Source organism: Salarias fasciatus, chromosome 5, assembly GCF_902148845.1.
Source record: "Salarias fasciatus chromosome 5, fSalaFa1.1, whole genome shotgun sequence".
Taxonomy (NCBI): domain Eukaryota; kingdom Metazoa; phylum Chordata; class Actinopteri; order Blenniiformes; family Blenniidae; genus Salarias; species Salarias fasciatus.
Genome location: NC_043749.1, coordinates 12674793 through 12691971, shown reverse-complemented (window position 1 = coordinate 12691971; position 17179 = coordinate 12674793). Strand labels below are relative to the sequence as shown.

Genomic DNA, 17179 nt, shown 5'->3' with positions numbered 1-17179 from the left:
TTAATTTTGCTGTTTGTCATAATCTACTTCTGTTCCCGAAGGGTAAGCTTCTCAGTTTGCCTGGAAATGAATGCTGCTGCTGCCTTAGACACATTAAACCCTAATAAATTGCATATAGAACTTGTAAATGGTAAATTGTTTCAAGCATTTACACCTCATGCTCACTTTTCTGCCCTTAATCCTACCAATTCTCTCCTAGAATTTAAAATGCTACCTGACTTTTCAAATTTTGCTAACAGAAAATTATTACCGTTAAAATTAAAAATAATGCTCATCTTTTCTGCAACAAATCTGGCTACAAGCTTTTTTTTCCCCCTTGCTGTTTTGTTGGCACTTTTTCTCCAAGTAATTTAGTAATAGGTGGTTTTGTAGTGTGGAAAATAGATAATTTATCACTTGGAAAAATTTTGTTCATAAATACTGATATTTTACAAAACGTTTAACTCATGACCAGTTTGTCTGGTTGGAAAAGTCATCAGGCAGAATAAAGTTGCCAATCACCCTAAACACATAGATCTGCTTTCACCACCGGAGATGAGGACGTCTTTCTAACTCCCACCAAAAAATGATCCTTGGTCTTCACCTCACTCCTGGCAAGATGCTGCCCCACCCAGCAACAGCCCAAGGCTCAAAGACAAACTGAAAAATCAGTTTTGTCATTTCATAAATCTTTCACGCAGATTGAGAAATTTTTCTGTATTTCAAGATTGCTAGGCAAAACTTGAGAGTCCTAACTCAAATCACAGCATAAAAAATATTTTCCAACTCGCCCTCTGTCACTGACTTCATTTATGGTACCATCTGCACTCTACAAACTTGATGCATTACTATGGTAAAAATCAGTGAGAACACCCTGGATAGTTGTCCTTGTCAAAGTTTATTTTTCTGTGTTCCGGTGATCTTTATAAGATGTAAAAGCAGCTTACTTCACTTTTACACTTCATACTATAGTAATGATTCATTGTAGCGATTATTGTTGTGCCATATGTGGCACCATGTATCATATTCTGCTACTGTTTGTGGCCATTAGTAAGAGGAAGTGGCAGTGTTTAGTGCTAATAACTAACGGACAATGTTATCTTCCTTTCTGTTGACCAAATCTGGTTGTCCTGTCCCTGTAGCACTGCTATATCTAATCATACACAGTAGTGTTTTGTGTTTCTTTTTTTTTTTTCAGATTTTGCTGAAAGTAATTTAAAAAAAAAATCTGAAATAAAAAAAAAAATGCATGATTGTAAGGAAGTGCAGGGAGAACATGCAGAGTCAATCAATTCTCCCAGGCCAGACTGCCTCACGTGGTTCCATTGTGACTGTAGTTCCCGGTTAGACCAGGCGGGGGCGCGCTTCTGGATAAAACCGCTCCGTGTGTTTGACCCGGAAGCGGCTCCACAGACGCTCTCTGCGGCCGATCACGCTTCCATCATGGCGGTGAACCTGACAGACCTCTCCCTGCCTCAGCTGGAAGGGCTGAAAACCCAACTGGACCAGGTAACCGGGGGTTTCACGGCTCCTCCGCTGTCAGGGCGGCTTCGGTCTGGCTGCAGATAATGCGGGAGGAAGCTGGAGGGTGGAGCGGGATGCAGCCGTCCTATCTGACGCTAACGGCGTAACTGCTGGCCTTTCTGTGGAGGCGCCACCCTCCTCCTGCCTCTCATGATAGGGTTAGTTGTCTCTGATTGACGAAGCTGCGGTTGTTTAATTGTGATTTAGGAACATCTCTGTGTGTGTGTGTGTGTGTGTGTGTGTGTGTGTGTGTGTGTGTGTGTGTGTGTGTGTGTGTGTGTGTGTGTGTGTTTTGTTTTCCCAGGAGGTTGAGTTCTTGACGTCTTCTATTGGTCAGCTCAAAGTTGCGCAGACCAAGTATGTGGAAGCAAAGGATAGTCTGAATGTCCTCAATAAAAACAACAAAGGTGTGTCGCATCTCATCTTATCCTAGTTTGTAAATTGATAATATCTATTTAGAGCTGTTCATTCTTTAGTGTACTTCATTTAGGACTGTATTCAAGCCTGTTTTACTGTAGCTTTTAGAATTTTATCTTGAAGCTGTTCAAGGCTTTGATATCTGTATTAAACAGTTATTTATACGCTCTGATGTGAATTTCAAGACGAGTGTGTTTTTCTCTGTGTCATTGTCTTACAATGTCCTCCTCTCTGTCCTCCATGCAGGGAAAGAATTGCTTGTGCCCCTTACCAGTTCTGTATCCTTTTTCTGCTGTCTATGACAAACAGGGTTGCAAATTATGGGAATGGTTTTAACTGGAAGCTAAATATAGTCAGGGATCATGAAGCTGACTAAAATAACCAGATTTCATGCAAGTACAGTAGATTATCTGTCAGCTTACTGTCAGACTATTGAAACCACGCCTCCTACATGCAATGTGCATTCCTCCATCACATGCATGGATAATTTCTAGAATCCTGGATCAAACATTTGAGCACAAGACTGTTGAAGCCACACATTTGAGTTTGTGGACTACACAAAGTGAAACAAGTTTTGATATTATGTGGTAATCAACAAATTTGGTGTGTTACTAATGCTTGGCTTACAAATATCCCATATAACTGTTAAGGGTGTTGAATTTAGTTGTTGCTGCGACGTGGACATGGACTAATCATCAATGTAGGGACAAATCATAACGTAGGAAGAATGTTTCTTGATTTCTACGGCAGCGGAACAATAAAGTTCCACGAGTATTATGTGACGTCGTGCAACGGCACCTGCAGGTATGAAAGAGAGCACGAGCGACATATTGAGTCTTCAGTATTGAAGGAAATGAAATAAGTAAGACACTGTACACTGTTCTGCCAAAATATCAAGAGGAAGTGAAAGCTGGTTCGGACACCGTGTTGAGGTGGACGTGGACGAGGCCCGGGAAAAGCACTTTGCCTTAAAGGGTTTAGCAAACAGTCCAGCAGCTTTGAGTAGCTTGAAGTGAAGATGTTTTTTTTATTTGCATGTTGGCTGGGACTTTTTTCACGTAATGTTTAGAATGGGATTTTGCTGGGATTTTTGGAGAATTTTCGAATGGGTTGGGATGAGTGATATTTAACTCAGCAGTCATGTTTTTTATGATGCCTTACTGTTAAATTACCCTCAATTCCCAGTTAGTTCCCATAAACCCCCAAGTGAAATTTCCAATTTGGAATATTTAAAAAATTCCCCAGCTTGACTTTTCCCATGGAAATTTACCAGGAATTTCCACCTTTTTGTGATCCTAATGACAAAGCTGTGCTGAGTGAAGCACTTCATGTGAAGCGATCTGTAGTTCTGTACGTCTGTCCTTAACAGTGCTCCTCCTCAGATGTATGTTCCCGGAACATTAAACGACGTGGAACATGTTTTGGTGGACGTGGGGACAGGTTACTATGTTGAAAAGGTAAATATATTTGATTCTGAAATGAGATGAGATCAAACAAACCTGTTTTTTTTTCTCTCTCTCCAGGTTTATGCTGACTTTTCTTGTGTTCTTGTTTGCTTTTGTGTTTGTCTCTATAGAACTTAGACGACTCAAAGGCGTTCTTCAAGCGTAAGATAGACTTTCTCACAAAGCAGATAGAAAAGATTCAGCCGGCGCTCCAGGAAAAACATGCTATGAAACAGGGTAAGTCTGCAGTTTCTTACTCCACTTTCAATTCCCTCTTTTCAGTTTTTGATCATATCAAGGAATTCCCCTCCCTTTTCTTCTTTTTTTTTTTGGTTTTTGTTTTTGTTTCAGGTTTCCTAGCAGTTAAGAATGTGTTTAATTGAAAGTAGCTGAGGCCTTGCAGGGTCTTGGTGAAAGAACCACATCAACACATTGGTTTGATAAACAAAGAGCTGCTTAAGCACTGTGAAATATTGACATTCAATACTGTAATCTATCCTTCATGCTCTTTGTCAAATTCATTCATCAGTATTTTGATTTTTAAACATTGTGGGAGTTTGAGAAAAAGTCATGTTCTGCTGATAAATCCTGCAGTACAGCCTACATGACTCGTGGTTATATTCCGATGCCAGCATGTCTAAATGGTTCATGTTTTATATATTTTAAAAATGTGGTCACTACGATGAGTTTATTTTCAATGTGGTACTCATTCAATCCATCTTCTGTCTTCCAGCTGTGGTTGAAGTAATGATCATGAAGAGCCAGCAGTTGCAACAGAGCCAACAGGGATCACAGACTGCTGCAGCCACAAAGGCTTAATGATTGGATCTTCACGATAAGATTTTAAATGTGTGTGTGTCAGAAAAACATCCATCAACTATTGTAGAGAAGTAATCTTAATGTGAAACTTTTGGTCTAAATTTGTGCTTCGACAAGAGAACAAATGAATTGTGTACTTGATTGTTCTAAGAGCATTTAATTTGACAAATAAAAACATCACTTTGGATTTTGAGATTATTTTGTTTGTGTGCGTATGGTTCAATGACTTCTTTTCAAATGCTGAAAACAGTATCACAATTTATTATTATTTTTTTAAATGACTTAAGTTAATTAAGTTGTCTGACCTGTTCTGTCTCTTCTGAGGTTAGTTACTAGGAGGAACAGGACCAGCTGGAACTGGAAGTTTTTCAAAGCCCAGCTGTGTATCGTACATCGTGCTCCAGAATTGAGTGCAGGTTTCTCTCTGCCAACATTTAAGTCATGAGACGCCTCACCTGAGTGCCGTCAGACAAGCTGGGAGTGGGTGTGTCTAAAAGCTCAGCAGCTCATAGTGTGAGCATGTAGTCATTCGTGTGCTCTCACAGTGTCAATAACGAGCTATTGTTCACATCCAACGTGTCAGTGAAAACATGAGTTCCCTTGTAAACAAACACGGTTCAACCAAAATGATTGGATCTTTCTTCATCTTTTGAGATTGAAATCCTTTCTTGATCAATGAGTTTAGCCTTTGTCTCATGACGGAGTTACTCCAAAAAGATAAACACAGTGCCTGAGCCTCTTTAACCTTTAACCACACTGACTCGCTTCTAATTATGGTCAGAGGTCATGTCCTCCTCGCTGTCAGTGAAGAGGTCATGAACTAAGGGTTGACTGGCTTGTCTAAATATACACAGCTGTACGTAAACATTTTAATAGATGTCATTTTGTCTGGGACGGTATAATCTATTTAAGGATGCATGATAGATTCAGTTTAACTCATAGTTTCACTGCTGATTAGCTCATTGTTTAGAGAACGTCACTTTAAAGATGATTAATAATGATCTTACAGAGCATCACCCATGGGCCGTGCAATTTTCTTTTCTTTGGTGGAAAACAGTACAGAACACAGGAAGGCCATGACAAACTTCACAGAACCCAGTGTTATTTAATTGATTTAAAGACAGCAAGCCTTCATTTTTTACTGTTTTACAATTACAGTCAGATGTATGTTGACCATTTCAATTTTTTATTCTTAGTTGGATTTTTGTACAGGTTTTTTTTCAATACATTTATACATGAAGTATCACAGTATGTGATCAGAGTAAGGTTGTCAAATATTTTTCGAGCAAGAAAATGTGAAATGAAAATTTTGCTGTATAGATCATAAAAACTTGTTTTTCACATATTTTAGAGGGCATTTCTTTAAATTAAAAAAAATACTTAAGGAGAAAGCATTGACGATTTTTTTTGACATTTTTTTCAACTGCATGACATCAACCACCACCACATGCTGCAAGACATGAGAGTCACTGAAAAAAAACTCCCACATATTTTCATTGGTGAGATGAATAATTTCTTATAAATACAGCAGTTTGATTTGGCAATTTTTAAATTCTGCTTGAGGCAACAATCTGTATTTTGAGTACTGCTCCATATTCAGGAACATAAAGAAAAATCAGTGAATAAAATTGTTTTCTAAGCTATTTCCAAGCTTGTGAACGACTGAACTTGACACGACACAAAAATCTTTTTGCAATAGTCATTACCACAGCCTGGCTAAAACATACAGCAAAGGAACATTTCATTTAATGAAACATTCTAATAAGTTTAGATTGTGCATTTTTATTGGGATAACCCATGGTTTAAAATTTCACAGTTTCCATATAAAGACATGGTACATCCAGAACAGATCACCAGTTCATCTTAAGCCAAACACTCACGTTTCCACCAAAGAGCAATTTAAGGTCAGTTGACCTCACATATATGAGGACATATATATGTGTGTATATGTATATATATATATATATATATATATATATATATATATATATATATATATATATATATATATATATATATATATATATATATGAGGACACACAAGGGGGAATTTTCTTGATTTTTTTTTTTATTGCTTAAATATATTACATGCACAGCTCAAAGAAAAAAAAGAAAAAAGTTCATTTGGTGTTTATTTGTCATTAAAAATGATGCTAATCTAGATATATCGTCAGTATGTCGTACAATAACTTCTTTCAGCGTCTTCCCTGCTTCCTCAGTCATGTCACTTCTTTTCCCTGGGGGAGAAAAAAAAAGGGCAAGTCATAGTTTTTTGATCTGAAAAGGTCGATTACAAGATCAAGGTGGATCTCAGGAGGGCACGGAGCGCACGTCCCCTCCTCCCCCTCCTCCTCCTCGGGGAGGTCAAACACACACACGTCGCTGTTGCCGGGGAGGCTGGGCGGGGGCGGAGTGCAGCCTGTCTGGACGGACAACGTTAACGCGGCGGCAGAAAGAGGACGCAGCTGTCACGCGCTGAGCGACCGCCGCGAGGAGGACCTTCGGCATGAAGAACTGAGCCGGGAACCCATTTCTTTCGAAAGCTACTTGTGTTCCAGAAAAAAACAGACAACTCGTCGTCAGTTGTCCAAGTTGGGTAAAGTTGTGCTCCGCCGGTTGGACGGGAGCACGCGGACGCTGTGTGTTGGGAGTAATCGTTCACGAGTTGCTGGGAGACGGTCGCCAAGCGCCGAGACCGAGGACGGACGGACGACCCTCAATAAGTTTTTTTGTTTTTAATAGTTGAGGCGTTTGCTTGAGTATACGGTCATCTCATAAAGTACTTCTCCCGAAGCAGAAGAGGACACGGATTTAACCAGCATGGTGAGTTCAGGGCCTGGGAGCGGGCACGCTAGCTAACAACCTGTTTGCGTCCTTGCACGGGCTCCACGCTCGCGCTATCCGAGGCTCGTCCACGCTGCCGCTGGTGTAACTTTACACTGTAACGTGCAATAGTACTCCGCGAGACTGGTTTTTATTACCCGCTCGTGTGTTCGTTGTTAGTTACATCAGACTGTCAGTCAAACTAGCTCACGTTAGCGGTGTGAAGTGAGACTGGTTCCAACTAGTCTGCTAGTAGGAAAACAAGCTAGTTAGCTCCAAGGTGGTGCTGCTAGTGAACATATGGTAGCGTTTGAACTAAAGCGAACCCCGCTGAACGCTGTGATTCTCAGTGTGTCTTATTTTTTGGACAGAGTCTCTTTCTCTCAAGTTACACACTATCTCAAATGTGTATTTTTACTGATAAATTTCACGTGTAGTTTCTGCGGCACGTGACGTGTGTTATATGGTCGCGGTTATACAACTGCAGCTAAATAGCTACCGAGGAGTTCCGTGATAAAGGTCACGCAACAGTGCCGCGAAGCGGCTGAGATCAGGGGTCGGCATGGGACTGATTTAATAATCGATTAGAAAACCCTCCGTGTTGTTTGGACTCAGTCGAAGTGAGCTATCGGAGAAGCCAGCGTTTGAGTCATCGATGCGTGTTTAAATTTCCAAGGCACAAAGTCGCCATGTGCTCGGTGTCCCCGCGCTCCAGAGAAGCTGCTCTGTAAACCCGCTGCTGCTGCTGTACGACCGAGATTTGTTGTTTTTTTTGACTGAGATGTTCAAGGACACCGTTTAACTGTGTGGTCACCATCATCGACCTTAATACAGTGTTACTTTAGCAAGGATGACGGGTCGAGAAGGCTCGCTGGAGTCACGCTGAAGCTCTGGTGGACCTGCGCCATGTAAGGTTACACGTGACTCATTTGAGAGGCGGGGAAACTGTGATGACCAAGCCAATGAGCACTCAGGTTGAGTGTGTTGCAAAAACACAAAGCTGGATTAGAGGATCATGTCCGTTATGCCTTCATTCATTGGATTGGCTGTAGTATATTTAGTCGGTGTTGGAACTGTGGCTTGTATTGTTATGTCTCGCTGCGTGTCGAAACTAGGAAAGTCGTGAATTTTCTATTGGCCTTGTCAAGGGTTCAAGGCTGAATTGTATAATTCTGTATGAAGGCCACACTGAGAAGTACTTTCCTGAGCAGCCAGATTGATAACCCCAGTTTGAACAATGCATCACTTGTTTTTTTTTTAATCTTGTCTTGACTTTGCTAACCTAAATAAATTTGTCCTTGTGACTCAGGTTTAACCCGTTTGCAATTCAATGCATTGCAACGCAACTCAATGTTGGTGAAATATTTTCAGAATGCTGCTATCCTTCTAAAGCTGCTCTGTTGAAGGTGACACAGTGGGTGTAGTATGCACCCAAAAGTAGTTTCCGCTAACAAATTCTGTGTGGGTTTTTTGTCTTTCTTTTTGAAGGTCACCACAAAGGGAGCAGGCCTGAACCCCAATGCCAAAGTGTGGCAGGAAATTCCTGCTCAACAGAATGACATCCCAGAGGGAACAGTGGATTCTCCGTGGTTGCAGACCTATCCCTCTTCTCCTGAGATGACTGAAGGTATGCACTAAAATGCATACAATGTTTACTTTGTGGTGTCGGAAACCTCCACAATTTAAGATTATTTAAAAAGAGGGTTTTAATCTCTTGTGTGGGTATCTCGCCAAAGAATGAGCAGATGGGGAGGGTTGTGACAAAAATGTATGTGTGACCCATTGTGCCACTCAGTACTGCCAGACATGGTAGATAACATTATTGAAAGTCATACCTCTGGGAGAGTGTCTACAATAAATACAAACGTGACAAAGCTTTCTTAAGCTGTTATGTAATTTTGCAGACATGACAGTTATTTCACAATCCATTCGTTATTGCTTTCCTTCTCTCTCCTAGGTTACACAGACCTTTCCCCATCAGGAGGGAAAGGATTTGACACGGAGTATCTGGATAGCACACTGGATTGCACGCCTGTAACTACAGGAATCGTGAATGGCATTGAACAGCCTGACTTGGGCTATTTGGTCTATGACTCTCAATGTGAATCCAGCATGGATGATGTGGCGAAGGAACAAACCGTGTCTGAAGAAACTTTGAGAGAGTCATTAAAGAAACAACTGGAGTTCTGCTTTTCAAGGTGATTTTTTTTTTTTTTTTTACACCGACACTGTTAAATGCAAAGTTACTCTATCTTATGCATTGGTATGTGAATGTGCAGCCACAAAAGCAGAGTAATAAATGACTCTGTGGTTTTATTTAATCTTTATGGACTGATTTGATTACAGATTGAACAGTATAGCTTAGATTGTGTCAAATATAAATATAATTTTCCATCAAGGTGTAGTTTTGGCATTAGAGTTCTATTTTTGGTTTTTACCAAAAATACCAATTGATTAAATTGACAGAATCCGGAAACGGACTGACCCAGTTAACCCTGTGACATTACCTTGACTCACTCTGGAGCATCTTTATTTTTGGCCTCAACTCATGTGTCACCATACAGCTGTCCAGTTATTTGTATTTGCAAAGATTTTTTATTTCAATTCAATGGGCCAATGTAATTAATGGAGCAATGCAATATATTCCAACGTTTCAGGCTGCAAATTTCATGCTATGGTTTTTATTGTTTTGCCTGTTGTGTCTGCTCAGCTTCTTTGTCAGAGAATTGCAAGCAAACATTTGAACGTTTGAAGTGTATAATCTTTCTAAATTAACTGGGATATGCTGAAGCACACTGCGCCCGGTTCTGGATGTAGTAGTATTGAAGACGAATGAGTGTGATCTTCAAAATACGTAAACACTGTGTTTTAAACGTTTGCAGAGAGAACCTATCAAAGGACCTCTACCTGATATCTCAGATGGATAGTGATCAGTTTGTTCCCATCTGGACCGTTGCCTGCATGGAGGACATCAAAGCTCTCACTACAGATATGGATCTCATTCTGGATGTAATGCGAGGTACCTGAATTCTTTTAATCAGAAATTACTGCAGAAGTGCATGAAGAGACAAGCACTTTATTTTCCTTCAGTGAAATCAGTTTGTCTCTGAAAATATTTATTGAAATGCATTAGCAGGATTTGATAATGTCCTTATTTCTGATTAAAGTAATTAAATGTTTAGAAATCTTCATTTTTTTCCCTTTTAACAGCCTCTCCAGTGTTTCAAGTTGATGAAGCTGGTGAGAAAGTTCGGCCAAACCACAGTCGCTGCATCATTATTCTCAGAGAAGTGCCTGAGACTACGCCGGTTGAGGTAAAGGCAACGTCATACTGCAGATTAAACACAGCCCTATGCCGCATCCACCTGTTTATCTCGGCAGTAAATCTGCCAAACAAGATACTGCTGTTTGGTTACACTAATAGGAACCTACTGACAAGTTGACAGTTGCTGAAATAAACTCATGTTGCTTTGAGTAAATTTGAGCTTTGTGCCGGCTCTTCCTTTAAACAGTGGCTTATTGTAGCTCTTTTACAACTTACTTTGAACCTGCATTGCTGTTCTCAAGCTGACATTTTGTCCGGAACAAATGTTACTTGTTGCTTGTTCCTCTTCTGACTGAGAAAAGTTCTTGAGGACACAGTGCCACACTTCAATGCTTATGGCTGTTAACAGACATTACAGCTCTTGTAGAGGTAGAAAAGAAGAGTACAGTGCTTTAAAGTGCATGCCCAAAAGCGTTTACATGTAAAGTAACAGTCTATGTACAGTTTTTGTTTGCTGTTCACCGACGCAGGAGTTTAATTCTTTGTTTTGCAAGCATCATAGAGTTTAGCCTTTAAGGCGGTGTTGCTATCTGCCTTCTCCTGAAGTCCTACTGCTATGTCTTCTCCATGTTCAAGACACGTTTAACTTTGGCTTATGTTTTACATTGCTATACTTTTAATTTTGCTAAAACTGAAACTGTGCAGTTTCTTCTGCCACTTGTGACTTTGAGCTCTGGTGCAGCCACACATGGTCAGTTCCATGCAAACAAGTTAGGCAAGGGTGCACAGCCAGTTTTTAAAAGTGGCATGCTGCTTTTACAATAGCATTTTTCCTCGTCATATGTCTGCACAACACTCGCCTAAATAATGGCATCCTTTTCTGTGTTCCTACTGAAAATTCTCAACAGAATAGCCCAGTTTGGTATCGCCGGTTCTGGCCTCTTTTTCCACTATGGAACAGCAGGCAGAGCAACAGATTAATGAGTAACAGTTCCCTGGAAGTTTAGCCTCAGGTCGGCCGCCTCTCTTCATAATGTGATATGCTCTGCAGTTCAGAAGAAGTTAGGCTGACATGACTTCAATTTCAACTATGAGATTTTTTTTTGGTGGGGGGGAGCGCAATTAGAAACTTATTTTAGAGAAAAAAAGCCTTAGCATATTCAAGTCTACAAGTTTGTATCACCTTATTGAATTTGTTCATTGCAAAAATGTATTAAAATTTTGTTTTTACTTTTACAGGAGGTAGAAGCTCTTTTCAAGAGTGACAACTGTCCCAAGGTTTTAAGTGCTGAATTTGCTCACAACAGCAACTGGTACATTACGTTTCAGTCGGATATGGATGCACTACAGGTACAGTCTTTCACGATTCATCAATTCCTGTTTAAGATGCCTTCAAAGGAGCAGCACTGAGTTTACACAAGTGTGAGCATGATTGATTTCTGTTTTTCACCCTCAGGCTTACCGGTACCTGAGAGAGGAAGTTAAGGTGTTCCAGGGGAAACCAATCATGGTGTGTATGCTTTATTTTACATTATTCAGCATACATCCAAGGTTTCCTTTTGTTTTGTTTTGTTCCCCCCGCCCCATTTGCCCCTGCAAAGCGCACTTATGTTTGTTGGTTTTGAGTTAGATCATAATCTAGAGCGTCGGTAAGCTCTGTCAACTTTAGATACACTTTCACCTGTTATGTCATTATTTAGGCCTGTCTGTTGGGTGAAGCCTTCACCTCAAGCAGTGACCTTTACGTTTGTGTGCAGAGACTCCACATCAATGTGAAACCCTAATTCTCTTTACTTTGAGTGTTTGTCCATTCAGTTTTAAATCCGAGCTGCTCAGCGTCGTCATTGCCTTTCTTGTCCCTATGTGGTATTTCACCTTTTGCAAGTTCCACATCGTATAAATCTTCTGTCAGCTGGACTTTGGTTTGACATTGCGCTCCTGATAAGCTCACAAGGCTGACGTGATAATGGTCCCATATAAGCCCCAGTGATGATCAGTATCGCGCTTGGAAGGACCCATATGCACTGTGCCTAGCTGGGAGGAACTTTTCACAATCTCTCTGTACAATTATCTCTGTTTCATTGCTGTATTCCTACTTTTCCCTCGTCCTCTTCTCCTCTCAACCCTCCCCCCCTCTCTCCTAGTTAGTGCAGTGTTTTATGGCCTAATGACCGTGAGATTATGAGATCTGAGGGGACATAAGGACAGAAGAGCTTCATTGCTGTTCACTGTTGACATGGTGGAAGCGTTGTATCACATATTCATGGTGGTTCTTTGTCATTTCTCCTTCAGGCCCGCATTAAGGCAATCAACACTTTCTTTGGAAAGAATGGCTTCCGCAGCGTGGACTCGGGCGTGTACAGTCAGCATAGCCAACCGCAGTCCCAGTATGGCTCTCCAGTCTACATGCAGCAGGTGTACAGTCCACAGCAGCAGTACCCCGTTTACCCAGTTGTGTCGCCCACCTGGAACCCTTCTGTCGTCCCTTACTTTGAAACGCCACTGGTGAGCACCCAAGTCAGTCACAGCCAACGCTGTCACAGCTGTGCTGTTCTTTGCCTCTGTTGTCTTCGGTCATCAGAGATGGACTTTTCTGCGGTGCACTGTGTAATTGTGTTTTTTTTTTTTTTGTTGTTTTTTTTTTGAAGGCACCTTTCCCCAACAGCGGATTCATGAATGGCTTTAACAGTCCTGGAAACTACAAAGCAAACTCCAGCTCAGTCGATATCCATCATCCTGCCAGCAGGAACCGGTAGGCGCGAGTTGTTTCATGAAATACAAAGCATGACTTAACTGATAAGTTTGATTGTCTTTTTAATTGAGAACGATACGAGTGTGTCAGGCATCTTCGTCATTGATACAGCTTTACTCCCCATATATAAGAAATATCAACCTCTCTGGTTTTTGTGGTGGAGTTGACCTTTAAGGTTGCCGTGTTTTCTTTTTTCACGCAGAAGCCTTATGAAGGGTTCCCCCCGGTCTGGAACTGCGGTTTCTTCTTCACCTCCAAGTGTCCTGATGAACGGCACGTCTGGCCCCATGAGTCCACAGACCATCCAGGCACGAGCAACGACGGGATCCACACCACAGCCACTGTGTCTGGCCTCCTTCGGCCTGAAAGACCCCCCTCCACTGATGGTCCTACCCAGTGGAGATTTGAGCGCTGCTGGGCGGGGCAGGTCGGTTAAATTGCATGGAGATGGATTTCATACAAAATGTTGAGTCAGTGCAATGTTGGTCTGAAACCGCTTGTGCTGTAAAAGCTAGAAATTCTTATTGTATAGATTTTGCTCAGTTGCTGTAAGTAATGAAATTTCATGTTTTGATGTGAGACTTTTTTGATATGGGTTTTGTGAATATAATCTAAATACAAATTTGTCTTTTTGAAGGAGAGGCAGCCATCGAGGAATGAGGAGGAGAAGAGAAGATGAGCGTATGACGGTCAGCACATTTCCTTTATTTTTCAATGTGAAGACTATTTTCTTCATCCAAGTTGTCTTTGGGGGGATAAAAGGTCTTTTCTCTTGCCATTTTTTTTTTTTTTAAGTGGGTGTCTGAAAATGTTTCCCCCAGAAACCTGCTGTAATGGAAGAAAAGGAACCAACGCCAAAGTTTGATCTGGCAGCATCCAATTTCCCTCCTCTGCCCGGCTCCGTTGTCAGCACGCCGGGTGAGACCACCCTGGAGGTGCGTCTCTCTGATGTTGTGCGAGGCTTAAAAGTGACGACCAAGGTGAGCATTTAGTCTCTTCAGGCCTCCGACGAAGGACAGTTGAAATCACCATGCAAGTCGATCTGTGTTTTTAGTATTTTAATGCAGTGACTTTTGTTTTTCCTCCCAGCCCGTGAGCCAAGAAGTTAACAGAAACATCTCAGTCAGTCCTGTAAACACACCTGATTCTGTCTCCCCACCTGCTACTGCGGCTCCACAAACAGCAGCTCCACCAGTATCAAGGTAACTCTCACCTCAAGCTGATTGAATCAGCGATGACAATAGAAATGTGCACCCAGAAAAAATGGACTTCACGCTTTCTTTTTCAGTGCGCCAGCAATAACAAAGGCGGAGGAGAAAACAGAACCTCCCTCTGTGCTGGCAGTCTCCAAGCCAGTAGAAGTTTCAACAGCTCCGGAACTGCCCTCCACTGAATGCAGCCAGGCCGTCGCTACAGAAGTAACTTCACCCTCGTCCCTGACTCCAACAACAGAATCGGTAAGCCCTGTCCTTTCCTTCAGCGCCACATCCGTTTATGTTGCTTTAAAGACACTATAAAGTCTGTAGATCCGTCATTTGTCTCCTGTACTAAAGCTGATACCAGGATGTCCATGTTTGACAAATTGTGTTCTTGATCCAGCATCTAATTTTTTATTTTTGCCTCATTTTGTCACCAGGGGCCAAGAAAGCTCAGCTATGCAGAGGTGTGCCAGAGGATGGCAAAAGACCCACTGCCAGCACAAGCCCCTCCCTCCTCCTCCTCCTCCTCCTCTCCCACTCCCTCAGCCAGCCAACCCCTGCAAGAACTCAAGGTCAACCGGGTCGACGACCCTCAACCCAACTCCAGAAAAAGTCTGGAGAAGCCCGGGGACAAACGCCCCCCTCGGCAGCCGCTGCGCCCCTTCAAAGGGGCCGCCGGCCAGGCCAGAGCCGCCGGAGCCGGGAACAAAATTCGGGAGCATCAGAGAGGACTGAACACAGGCAAACGCTTTTCCCCACAGCGGGGAGCCCGACGCACTGGCAAGGAACAAAACATTCCCCCAAGCTCACCAAATAACTAAAAACACAAACACATGAAGTGAAAGACAACTGTGAACTGTACATTGTAAATATATAAGATATGTGAATAAGAGATGAATTTATTTCCTTTGGCTAACTTTGTCAAAGAATCTTGTTGCAGACCTGAAATTATTCAGAAAGACTGTATATAGGTGATAATTAAAAAGAAAATGCATATAGTCTGGAAGTTAACAGGCTTTATAGTGAAAATATATTTTCCCTAAAGACATGTCACAATGACTTGCTCATGTAGTGACACCCCCCCCCCCCCCCCCTTCACAACGCGCTTAATATCAATGGTTTATACACGAGTGTTTGAGAGAAAGAAGGGAAAAGGAAGTCGTGCATCTCTATATCTAATCAAACTAGTAAACATGCAAAACGGCGAGTTACATTTGATTTCTTTAGAAAGCTTGTTTGCATGTGACCCTTCCTGGGTTTGTTTTTTTTTTTTTTTGTAGTTTATGAAAATCAAGTATATGAATTTATTTATAACGTGAAAAATGTTGACTTCATTGCAGAGTAATGAGTGGTTGCTAGTGGTGGTTTATAAAGAGGATATTTTTGACTATTTCTTTTGTGATTTTGAGACTCTTCTACAGATGATACTGCTGAAGTGTTTTTGTTTTTTGACATTTGCCAATACTTATTTGGTATTAGTTGTGTTGGGCTGTAGCTGTCTTTAGTTTAAGTCTGGATCAGCACTGCTAATATTTAAACAGGCACTGTAATTAAACTGTAGCCCATGTGCTTATGTGTCTTGTGTGATACTGAATGACTGACGATAGACAAATAACCAGATAAGGATTATCTTATGTTTGTCTGGTGTTTAACTTACTAAAACTCGGTTTTTAGTGTGGACTTTGTCCAAGTGATCCAGTTAACCATTTCACAGCAGCCTCCGGTGCACAGCTCACCTGCTTAGCCTAGATTAGCTTCAGGGACTTTATTACCAGGCAAGGTGACCTAAGAGTCATAGTCGTCTCGCTTCAGTGTTTAAATGTTGACGAGCAGTGCGGTTTCACTGGCAATCTAATCCTGCACATGTACTGCTAGTGGATGCTCTGAAGAACATGAGTTTTTGTTTTTGTTATTCCCCCAGCAAATGGGCCAACACTTGTGAAGACTAGTGTTTTGTTTAACTTGGTGACATTGGTTGCTAAAATTTATTTTGGTGGGAAGAAAAACTTCAGATGAATGTAGTATATTGATCTCAACCCACATTTTAGCTTAGTTTTTTTTTTTAAATTTTATTTTGTGTATATATACTGTTCTTTGTGTATATACTGATTTAGTTTGGAATCGTTTTTGACATTGTGGATTGTGTAGAGCAGCGCAACCATTTTCATTTTCTGCATCAATTATTTTCTTTGCATCAGTGTTTGTGATATTTCTTCAAATGCTCAAATGATTTCAGACATTCTTTTTTCTTACAAAAAAATGTGGATATGGATCTGTACTGTTCTCCCTCTAGAGTGAGAACAACACTTTGTTGGTGTGAATTGAAATGCACTATCCTTAAAATATCAAGGCTTTCAATTTTTGTAAAGTTTTTTTTCTCCCTCAACCAAGTTGTTAAAGATGTTGCATATGATGATTAGCTAAATGTAACGATGAATGAGCAGATGTTCCTTAGTTGGTTATTCTTTGTGTTTCCAGTCCTGTGCTTGTGCCCATTTACTGCACTGTACAGTATTTTCCGTTCTGTCATCACTAGTTCAGTTTTTAGTGTAAACTGTATGAAGGAGTATGATTCTGCTCGGACTGCATGGAATTACTGTCTCAGCCCAGGAATCCAGTGCCTTAACAGTGTTCAGTTTCAGAATTGAAAAGAAAAAAAAATGTCCAGGAGTACATAAATGTGTTGCAATCAAAAAGGCTTTCTGGGTTGTCAATTCTTAATCAGTTCACGACACATGGAGACACTAAATCCGCTCAGTGTCTGTGTTGTGATGGCCGCTGGGGCTGGACGGGGTGTAATACATGTGTGCATGCCTGTTGGCAATGTCTTCATTTTGTTAGCTTGCTGATACACTTCATTACAACCCTGTTAACAGAAGGTTCAACTTAACACACTGGTTTATTTTAATACTGGCTCAATGTATGAAAATAAAGGGGTATTTTTAACTGGTTGGTC

The 17179-nt window shown here is 41.2% G+C and overlaps 2 protein-coding genes across 2 annotated transcripts; both read left to right on the top strand.

Moving 5' to 3' along the window:
• The first annotated feature begins 1373 nt into the window (after positions 1–1373).
• On the top strand, positions 1374–4371 carry pfdn5 (prefoldin 5). Its single transcript, XM_030091974.1, has 6 exons — positions 1374–1488; positions 1808–1910; positions 2167–2198; positions 3303–3377; positions 3497–3602; positions 4099–4371. Exons 1-6 carry the CDS (start codon positions 1423–1425, stop codon positions 4182–4184), a joined length of 468 nt encoding a protein of 155 aa, XP_029947834.1. The 5' UTR covers positions 1374–1422; the 3' UTR covers positions 4185–4371.
• Positions 4372–6625: 2254 nt separating this feature from the next.
• On the top strand, positions 6626–16902 carry larp4ab (La ribonucleoprotein 4Ab). Its single transcript, XM_030092302.1, has 15 exons — positions 6626–7007; positions 8496–8634; positions 8965–9205; positions 9890–10026; positions 10218–10321; positions 11512–11622; positions 11729–11782; positions 12565–12777; positions 12921–13024; positions 13227–13451; positions 13662–13713; positions 13846–14004; positions 14114–14226; positions 14313–14481; positions 14661–16902. Exons 1-15 carry the CDS (start codon positions 7005–7007, stop codon positions 15042–15044), a joined length of 2208 nt encoding a protein of 735 aa, XP_029948162.1. The 5' UTR covers positions 6626–7004; the 3' UTR covers positions 15045–16902.
• The last annotated feature ends 277 nt before the right edge of the window (positions 16903–17179 follow it).

What these genes read in the sequence shown, in the direction of transcription:
- pfdn5 (XM_030091974.1), top strand. Translation starts at nt 1,423, where the DNA reads ATGGCGGTGAACCTGACAGACCTCTCCCTGCCTCAGCTGGAAGGGCTG. An exon ending in CCTCAATAAAAACAACAAAG is followed by an intron (nt 1,911 to 2,166) that starts GTGTGTCGCATC and finishes TCCTCCATGCAG; the next exon opens with GGAAAGAATTGCTTGTGCCC. An exon ending in AAAACATGCTATGAAACAGG is followed by an intron (nt 3,603 to 4,098) that starts GTAAGTCTGCAG and finishes TCTGTCTTCCAG; the next exon opens with CTGTGGTTGAAGTAATGATC.
- larp4ab (XM_030092302.1), top strand. An exon ending in CTGGAGTTCTGCTTTTCAAG is followed by an intron (nt 9,206 to 9,889) that starts GTGATTTTTTTT and finishes AAACGTTTGCAG; the next exon opens with AGAGAACCTATCAAAGGACC. An exon ending in TCCAGGGGAAACCAATCATG is followed by an intron (nt 11,783 to 12,564) that starts GTGTGTATGCTT and finishes TTTCTCCTTCAG; the next exon opens with GCCCGCATTAAGGCAATCAA.